Raw genomic sequence first — 10256 nt, forward strand, 5'->3', positions numbered from 1 at the left:
GGAAAGTATTGGAATTCACAGTTATTATCACTCATCTTAAAAATAACTGCTAATTAAAATAATACCCTAACTTAAATTAGTGGCAATAAAATATACTGTCAATAGAATTTTAAAAATATTTTATTTAAAGTATTTTAAAAATGTTTTAAAGGCTGTTAACTTCTAAATTAATTTATCAGAATCTGTAAAAAGTTTGTGTCATTCTTTAGTTATCTCAAAGTTTTTATTAGTGAAATAATCCTGAAGATATATTTCTACATATGGCAATTTTTTTTTACTATTTTACAATATCTTCAAGAAAAGACAGGACACATAAAATTAGACATGTTTTCCAAAGACCACGGTACATCTTTTACTTCAGCAAACATAAAATGTCAAAAGACACAAAAAGTGGCAAGTCTGTCGACAATAAATAATAAATTATTTATAATTTTTGCAGTACAAGAACAAACAAAATGTTTCTTTCCAGAGCTAAAACCGCCTTTCAAAACCGTTTTAACCAAGGAGTGTACACATCTTTGGGAAAATTCTGGACGGACACGAGTTCACACACAAATCCCACGAAGCTGTGGCAAAAAGAGGTATACCTTGTTGCAATGCTTGAGCTTTGTCAATAAAAAATAAAAAAAAATGAAATATCAGTAGTTGCCTTCATATTTTTGTTGCAGGGACTGTTATTTCACGAACCAGCTACATGCTAATGATCTAAGATCCAATAGTCCTTAGTTATAGGTCAACTAAAAGCATTGCAAAAATGCAACTATACCTTTCAGAACTGATCCTACAGGACAGTCACTGAACTACTTAGGCTTGGTACATTCTGCATGTCACCGATTGTCTTTCCAGTCCACTTTTTGCAGATGTATAGGACTCTTTTTTTGGCAAGGCCGACCCACTGATGTCCTTTATATGCAGCATCATTGAATATGATGGGACTGTAGTCTCTCCACTGGAACATCTTATGCGTTTTTTTGTGTTCAAGACATTCAAATCACATTCCTCAGGATCACTGGAACGTACATCCTTTATTTAATATATATCTTCAATAATATCTTTGCTTGAAGTGCCGGATGCCTGAGGAGTCTCTTGTATTTGAGCTTGTAGCCAGTTCTCACTTGTGTGTGTCTGATTGTCTTCACCATGTTACTGGAGTACGACAGTGGTTCTTTGAATACAGAGACTTTGTGCAAATGGATGATGGCTGCTTTCTGCTCAGGCATGGACCAGGTTGCATTAACGTTTACTAAGAGTATTGGGGCCAGAGAGATTGAGATTCCAGGGTTCCTCGTGGCTCTCTGTAGGTGCTGCACTCAAGAGTTCAGGCTTCTTATGCTTCTATAGGACTCGCTACCATGCTGTTTGGTGTGTCAGGGAGTTGGGAGGACATGGACGCTACTTCACTTCCAGTGGAGTTAGAACCTGGCCCTCCCTCTGAAAAATTAACCTGTAAAAATCATAGCACATCAATGACCTTAGCCATCTTTAAAACATGGCCATAAATCCAATGTCACGCGTACCAAGAGAACAAATCATTAAAAAAAGTTTCAATATTTATAGCCATAAATGCACAATAATTCACATTAAATTTTAACATTAAGAATGACTACCAAATTATATTTAAAAAGCGCTTTTGGTAATATAAAGTCTTTAAAGTGCTATTCATCTCTGGGCTGTAAACCAAGGTAAAATAAATAACCCAGGGGTTCTTGCAACAAAGCACATGTAGTCAAGGTTTCCTTTATCAAAGCAACATTTTAATGCTGCAAAGTAGTACAAAATAGTTTCTTCAAAAATAACGTACGGATTGATATATTGTGCAATGATTCATAATTTATTGCAAAACATCACACATCTGTTTAACCCATTGAGCACCCTGTTTCCTTTGCAACTCAAAGTAAGAGAGCACATTTTCAGCTGCCATATATTCTATGAAAGTGCAATGACATTATAAATAGAAAAGGCAATATGCACTTCTACAAAGTGTTTATTCTATGAAACATAGTGCAAAGGGGCCACCACAGGCCTCAACTGGTTAAACTAGAATGGGTTACAAAGTAAAGACAATTTTTATTGTACATACATAACACGTGTTCCTGGGTATACCAATGTTTCAATTAAAAAGTTCAATGTAGAAACATAGTATGTATCACAGGGAGCTACAAATCACATACTACCATTAGATGCAGTACTGTATAAGAACTAAGGGTTTTTCCAAGACTTTATTCAAAAAAAACAAAATAACCAGTGCAGCACATACTCAAAAAAAGTGTGCAATTTTTGCAGTAATGGTAACACGAAATGTTGCATTCATTGCCATCATGCAAAACAGGATACCTTAACTTCACCTTTTACATAAAGGTTAGGTGAAATGAAGCATAATTAACTGCATTCTTCTCAGATAAGAGTTACTCATATAAGAAGGCGAGAGCAGGGGGTTTCCTTATTACTGGTCCACTACAGTTTCAACTTTCAATGACAAAAATTCAGTAAAACAAAAGTGGCAATACCATCCATTTGTTTGGTTTCCATTAACTGTATTTTAAACTAGACTAACTCGAAACGTGCTTCACACATCCTGTCTTTCTTGAAAAAAAATCAATGCTGTTTTGAAACTGAAATACATTAGGTTTTAAAAATACGCGTTCACCATTACTTAAAATGTCATGACAGAATCGTGGTTTAGCAGCAGTCGTTTTCACCGTCTACGCACATTCTAGCTGAAGATTTTGTGAGATTGAGAACGCTTGGGTAAACAATATAGATTTTTTTCTACTTGTCTTGATGGTCGACAAATTGGAAAATGCTAAGGCTGACAAAAGAGTGATTCTGCAACTTTTATATCCATGAATTGTCTATATAAGGATTGGTGTGTAGCAGGTCCCCTGACTGCAGTGATTTCTGGTGCAGTCTGTGTTGTGATGGTGATGGTGTTCTGCATGTTGCTGGCACTCACCAGTTGCTGAAATGCAGGCTGTTCTATATCACTCTGCAGTGCGAAGTCACTCAGGACTTTCCAAGGCGGTTGGTAACTCTGCACCTCAACTGGATTGGCTTGCAAACTGCTGTCGTGTCTCTCTGGGCTGGCAGCCACCATTGGGGTCCCTGTCATCCCCTGGATATTCTGCAAATAAGCCCAATGGTACTTATTACTGAGTCGCATTAACACAGTGTAAACCTCAACACAGCCTTCAGTAATGCATAGCATCGCCCAATGTTACCACTTCAAAATTCCATGTCAACTGCGTCTTGCAATCACCTGGCCCAAGTGCAGTGCATAATCTGTAGTGTAACCTCACTCTCACGTTGTGTACAAGGCGAGAACACTTCACATGTCGGAGCAGTAAAACAAATAGCGAGAGAACTGGTGAACTGCAACACTGGGTAATAATGCTCCCTTCAAAATAGATAATTTATGTTAAAAAAAGAAATTTCACGTGATTGTAAATAGTCTGTTTACAGTATAAACCCAGATCTCCAATTCCGAAGACATGTTTATCATACACATTTATATATAATATTATTTCATAATCAGTATTGTAATTCTAATACTGGTTTACATTTTTTTAAAAATTAACAAAAAGGGGTTGATTTAGGTGAGGCAACCTCAAGTCTGTTGAATCTGTAATTCAATAACAAATGGAGGAGGGGTACTAAATAGAATGGTGATGGTAAAATATAACTGTTCTTGAGAACTGCCCTGAAATGGAAACAGGACTTAAAATATATATATATATTCGTAAAGCCATGAGACATGTTCCGAATATCAACTCATCACCATAAAGTAACACTTAGGCGCCCAAACACACCTCTAGGTCAACGCTCACTGGAAAAGGAGAGCTTGATCTAAGAGGAGACACCAAAACTATCCCCCCAAACAATTGAATTGGGGGGTGCGGCAGCCTTTGCTATCGACATGTCGCGGTCAGTGCTACACATCCTTCTCTCTCCTCAAGACACACACACACAAAAAAAATCTGATGAGATGAGCAGTGAGACAGACCCTTGCTTTTTGAGCGCATGTGTCAACATTCCCAGAGAAAATAACCCGTCCCAAGGAGACAATGACATGTCAAAGTTTCGATGGATGTTCCAGGAGCACAAAGACACTTACTGTTTTGTCGTTGGGCTGCTGCTGTTGCAGTTGTTTCATCAGGATAGTCTTTTTTTTGTCCTTGCAGCGCTTGTTTTGAAACCAGACCCTAATGACACGGGGGCTCAAGCCTGTCATCTCCACGAGCTGTTCCTTCATAAGGGCATCAGGCCGCGGGTTGGCTGCATAGCAAGTCCGTAACGTGTGGAGCTGTTTCTCGTTCAGAACTGTCCGGACCCGAGTCGTCTTCTCGGGCTGTTTATGAACATGTGGCCTCAAGGCAGGTTGTCTGGCAGAAATAGGTTCTGCTGTAAAATAAGTTAAAATAGGCAACAGATCCTAAGTTGGATGCAAGGTGGACCACACAACAAGAGCTAATGGTTCTGCACCAATAACATGAAATCTTTGAGAAACTATTTGGGAGCTGTGGTGGTGGGGAGGGGGGGGGGGGGGGGACTGTAGTTTGCAGTACCAAAAGAAAAAAAAACACGTAACTAGGCCTGAGCAGCAATGCATTCATTCCACGTTCCTCGAAGGCGCCTGGTTTCAAATGCAACTCAAGTGACATTAATATGGAGTGAAAAGTAAGCTCAGGACTCTCAGCCCTGCACGCGTCCAAAACTGATTAAACTGCATGACGCCGAAAGCAAAACAAATAAACTGTGTATATCTGAAGAACAGGACACGTACTCTTTACAATACAGTGCGATTTCCTGCGGTGAACTCCTTTTTTTTAAAGTGAATGATCAACTGGGCTGGGATTCAGGTTCAGATTCAAACGAGGAACCGCAGTCTCTGGTTATCTGAATACTAATTCCAACCAAATCCACACACATGCAATTCGGATATAAGCGCCTGGTGTGAGCGGCTGTTTACAAAGTGCTAAGTGGTTAGTGCTGTGTCAGTGCAGTTAGCATTGCCGGTTTTTAATGAACGGATTTTTTTCCGCTTGAGCATCTTTGTTGTGTCGTTCGCAAAATATTATTCTGGAAAATAGCGCAAAATACGCTCTCCGTGCATTCAGTTGTGCGATGTGATAAAAAAAAAAGGGTTCCCGCAAAGCCGGGGTGTGATAAGAGATCTGTATAATTTCTTTCAAGAAACTGCTTAAAAATAGATTTCGAAAGTTCGGCTATTGCTGTTATTTTTTTTGCAAAAGCAATCCTTCCTTTGAAATCTGATATTTTATGAAAAGAAATTGAAAGCATGTTTTGAGTAAAATATTATGGTCAACGGTGCTCTATTTAATGCCCAACACTTTAGGTTCAACAATCTCATATAGTTTGCCGCCTATAACAAAAAAAGAAACGTACTGCAGGGAATTCAAATAGGATTTAATAAGCCAGACACACTACATAGTGGGGGAGGGGAATCCCTTTAACCATATTAAAGAATATAAACCGCCATCAAATCATGTTAGGGAAGTACAATTCATTATCAACGATGGAGGGATGTGATTTGATATTTAATGTGCCTTCCAATTTGAGATTTAATTTTACGCGCACAAAGTTTCCAAAATAAAATTACAACGATGCAATTCTGGACAACCCTGAAATATTTCACGAGGCAATGAGAACAAAAATGGAACTCAGCAATATTTACTCTGTAATAAAATATCAACCTCGGCAGCTGTTATATGAACAGTCTTCAAACGTATAATTATGTAAATTGTAGATCGGCTGCCCTTGGAATTTAATGTATTTTAATAAGGAGCCAAACGCATTATTCTCAGTTTGGGGTAAGGATAATAAAAAAAAGGTTTAAAAGACTGCAACATCGAGCTTTTGATAAGCGTAAGGCCATACAATCTGATATCTTATTGTATAAAGGCCGTCTAAACGTATTTGTATGATATGTAAAATAAAGGATCAAATCCCGAGATTAGTGACCATGCCTTGTTTTATATAAACAGTAAAAGAAAGTTAGAACCTGCAAAATACATATGCATTGTTATTGTAAGCATAATTGACTTAACTGGAAAGCGATCACATAATAATACATTTAGACCCTACCGCTGTACATCACATTCAAGAGGATTGTTGTCAAACGTTACCTATAAAAGCACGTTTGATTAAGTCATTCAAATGGTAACGTGAACCCTACATAAGTGAAACCGCGATTCGTCAACGCATCTATTTACCTTGAACTATTGACAATTAAAACAGGTCAACATGACCCACAAGGGGTTACAGGAGAAACATTTTAAATCGCTTTCAAACGTAGTTCAGATATTTAGCATAGAAGAACAGCATGGCTCAAGCCGATAGCCCCCTCCATCACAATCTCTCTTGTGTAACATTAAACATAAAAACATAAAAACACACAACCAAACATAAACAGTACACACGTTAAACGAGCTCTTGTTGGGGGGTTTCAGCTGTACATAACCCATAGTCAAGAGCCCAATTTCAGGCGTTTCAGGTTCACAGTAAACTCGGACATTACATAATGCAGAAATTCACCACTCAATAATGGCAAAACGCAAACCAATAAACCATCGACTGCATAGAAAAAGTTCAAACCCACTGCTCGTGTTGTAAGGCAATAGACAAGAGCAGATGTTTTTTGGGGTTTTTTTTTTGCTCACTGCATGAAAAATGAATGGGCTTTCATAGACAGCCGAGTTGTTAAAGCGTACATACCCGCCATCTGTAGGGGTCTGTTGCCGTGCATGGGGCTGAGGGGGTCTGGGCCGACCGAAGCCCTCTCTACAACGTCGTGATCCGCCCGACAGAAGAGTCCATCCTCCCGCAACGCGAATTCATCGCCGGGGATGAGTTGGCGACTGCACGCCACACAGCGGAAGCAGTCAATGTGATACACCTTACTGCGAGCTCTCATCACAAAGTCATTCTTACTAAATCCTATGTTACACTTTGCACATTTAGTTCCGTATAACCTGCAGAGTCGAAAACAAAAGCACCAAACATTGTTTTTATTACGGGAACAGCGGTACAAATCTGACTTTAATACCCCCAAAACATAGAATATTCTTTGGTCTGAGCAAACACACACAGTAATTGCACTTTGCTCGACTCAGCAGTTTAATTTATCGAGTCACAAAGAGTCCAAAACAAACTATAGCCGAAATAATGTAATAATTTAATCGTCATCCCAATGTAAACTGCTATATTTTCAGATCATCCGAAGGACCTTAACACTGAACATTTCCACTCAGCCTCCACACCATTATGTATACTGTATTTGCACGATTAGAATTGAGACAACAGTTAATGAAAACAACGATTCCTAAAATCATAGGAGTGCGTGAAATATTATCGAGCATTTAAACGGTTGAGTATACTTAAAACTTTTTTTTGGAGGGGGGTAGATTCTGCAAAATTCCATCAATACATTATTTGTATGTAAAAATATATGGATGGACACAACCGTGGGATCTATTCGTTATCATAATCATCTTAACTTTATTCTTTTCGCCAGAAATAAAATCTAATTTTAAACAGTTACCCGCAAAAAAAAACGTCACTGCTTTTTAGTGTCACCGTTTAACTGGGTTATTTTAGTTTGTGTTTGTTTATTTTTCTGGTCGGTGGTCGACTTTACATGAGGGACTTCGTTTCCTTAGTTCAGTAGAAAATAGCACAAAACGTTTGCAAATCAATGCTAAACGTCAGGCGAATCAATACCACCTCTTGAACACCGGTATTAAATTGAATGTTTCGATAATGGCAGTGAATTATTATATTGCGAAAAATCACCTAGTATTTCAGACCCTGTGACTGCAATAATTCTCCTCGGTATAATTCCATACAACACAGGGCGACTGATTTGTACTTTCAGTTCACATGCCTCATTTCCAATCTACTATTACAAACATTCGGAAATACACAGACAAATGATGACAGCCGAGGTTTTTTGCAATGAATCGCTGTCACTCCTAAACGTTGGAAACAACTAAGCCAGCGCTAAACTTTTTTTTCCCCCCCAAGTTTTTTTAAAAAAATGTCTCGATTTTTTTTCTCATTTACAGACTATCATCAACATCGTGTAATTCTCGGTACGTGGCGCAAGCTTAACAAAGGAAGCGGATATATATTATCTAAATATGCCAATTGTTTTCTGCCAAATGATGGCCAATTTGATCTCGTCTGTCTAATTCACCAGCTGAGATAAGATAAGACAGGAAGAAGGCCATTGAAGGGTTAATGTTTGGAATAGATCATTTAGGGATGGCAGTATACCTAACACAACTGGAAAGCTTATTTTTTTAAAAAAAAATAGAAGAACGTCACTCACCTAATATAGTCTCTCTTGCAGTATGTTTTGCCATCCCTAACGAAGCAGGTACACGTTTCATCCAAATACTGGTTACATTCTGCACATTTTAGACAAGCTGCATGCCATTCTAGATCCGGAGAAACTCGAAGGATGAACTGATCATGAATCTGATTCCCACAACCAACACACAGTGAAATAAGGCGTTTTTCTGCAAATTGATATGAAAATTGTGCAGTGAAACAGTGATCACTGATTTGGATTCTTGTATTATAAACATCGAATTCATTTGACACATTCCACCTCGGTTTTGTTAATAATTGTTATATTTACTGGACAGACCTAATTTATATTACATTTCTTTTTTTGTAACATGATGCAGTCCAAAAAAAACTTCCAATAAATAACTTGAATGCAGATGATTAGTTCGGATACGATTTAACAAACACTTTGAAAATCAATACAAAAGTTTAATTTTGTACGTAAACAGAGGTTCTGAGCTCATTTTTTTTCTTTACAGAGTGTTTTAAGGAATATTTCGTAGCATGCAACACTTTTTTAAAAAACTAAAAAGGCAAGCTTCTAACCGCAAGTAAAATATATAATGAAAAAGCTTAACAATCATCTCGAAATGTGTGCAGGCATACTATTACAACCAGAATTTTTACAAGCAGAAACAAGTACAATTCTTGTGCAGTATCAAATTTCGCTCATTTTAGCAGAGATCCTACATAATCAGATGTATGTAACTGTGATACATCTGACAAGTCTCTGAAACAAGTATTGCAAGAAGCCACACACACAACAAAAAAAACGTTTATCTATGTTTTTACTTCAACTCTACCACCCTACCACAGAGCTACTTTGTTCACACGTATCTCCAGTGGTGGGAATATCGTTAACAACGCAGTATGTATGTTGCCAAAACTCTTTGCTGTACCGTTCAACGCGTGAACGAGAGCCAAACTCTAACCAGAATGATCACTGTGCAAAGAGCAAATAAGTCCAGAGGCGCACAATGAAGTCAAAGCGACGTGAGTTCACCTGTGAAACTGGTCATCTCCTCTCAACACCTGAATCAGATCATGGAAATGCAACAGCAAGGAAAAAACAAACTTACTTTTGGGTGGATCTCCCATGTCTCCCATTTCTTGTTATTGTGTAAAAAGTTTTTTTTTGTTGTTTGTTATTCCCTTGAATTTTTTTTTTGGGGGGGGGAGTGGGGAGGAGGAAAGGAGGAGAGGGGTGGTGGGGGGGTGGGGTGGGGGGTTGTTGATTATGTCCACAGAGCAGGGCCGGTTAGGAAGAGTGCAATCGGAGCTGCTTGTTGCTGCCAGACACTGGGGATAGGGCTATGCAGAGAGGCGGTGCGGTGTGTACAGTGCTGCCGATCATGCTCACTGCTCCTTATCTCTCACACACTCTGCCTGCGCTTCCTCCAGACCCTCGCCATTGGTCTGACGTAGGGCGCGCCTGACGTCAGGCGCACCCCGGCTCCCCCTCCCCTCCCCCTCCCGCCTCCGGCGATCTGATTGGCCCGAGTCAGACCCCGGACAGCACCAGCTGTTTGTATTGTCCTGAGTGGGAGAGACTGTGTGTGTGTGTGTGTGTGTGTGAGAGAGAGTCTGTGTGTCTGTGTGTGTGTGTGTGTGAGAGTCTGTGTGTGTGTGTGTGTGTGTGAGAGAGAGTCTGTGTGTGTGTGTGTGTGTGAGAGTCTGTGTGTGTGTGTGTGTGTGTGTGAGAGAGTCTGTGTGTCTGTGTCTGGGTGGGTGTCAGATTGTAGGTGTGTCTATTTGTGTGCATGTGTGTTTCGACTGTGTCTGAATGTATGTATGTGTCTCTGTGCGCACTCGTGTGTGTCTGTGTGTGTGTATGTGTGTGTGTGTGTGAATGTATGTGATATATTACAGATCTACCATGATCTAACAGA

General features: G+C 39.2%; 1 protein-coding gene across 2 annotated transcripts; it reads right to left on the bottom strand.

Moving 5' to 3' along the window:
- Positions 1–344: 344 nt before the first annotated feature.
- On the bottom strand, positions 345–9535 carry isl1a (ISL LIM homeobox 1a). Of its 2 annotated transcripts, XM_007892205.2 has the most exons (6): positions 9447–9535; positions 8348–8537; positions 6733–6989; positions 4112–4398; positions 2954–3121; positions 345–1444 (listed from the first exon to the last, which is right to left on the bottom strand). In XM_007892205.2, exons 1-6 carry the CDS (start codon positions 9472–9474, stop codon positions 1328–1330), a joined length of 1047 nt encoding a protein of 348 aa, XP_007890396.1. In that variant the 5' UTR covers positions 9475–9535; the 3' UTR covers positions 345–1327. The 2 variants fall into 2 exon arrangements, with proteins under 2 accessions (XP_007890396.1, XP_007890395.1); XM_007892204.2 differs by lacking the exon at positions 345–1444 and having other exon boundaries at positions 2685–3121.
- Between the last annotated feature and the right edge of the window lie 721 nt (positions 9536–10256).

This window comes from Callorhinchus milii, unplaced genomic scaffold (genome assembly GCF_018977255.1).
Source record: "Callorhinchus milii isolate IMCB2004 unplaced genomic scaffold, IMCB_Cmil_1.0 Scaffold1, whole genome shotgun sequence".
In the NCBI taxonomy this organism is placed as follows: Eukaryota; Metazoa; Chordata; class Chondrichthyes; order Chimaeriformes; family Callorhinchidae; genus Callorhinchus; species Callorhinchus milii.

Coding starts and splice junctions, on each gene's coding strand:
- isl1a (XM_007892204.2), bottom strand. CDS start 9,474: ATGGGAGACATGGGAGATCCACCCAAAA. Junction 8,538..9,446: donor CATGGGAGATCCACCCAAAA/GTAAGTTTGTTT, acceptor ATCAATTTGCAG/AAAAACGCCTTATTTCACTG. Junction 3,122..4,111: donor AGCAGCCCAACGACAAAACA/GTAAGTGTCTTT, acceptor GCTTATTTGCAG/AATATCCAGGGGATGACAGG.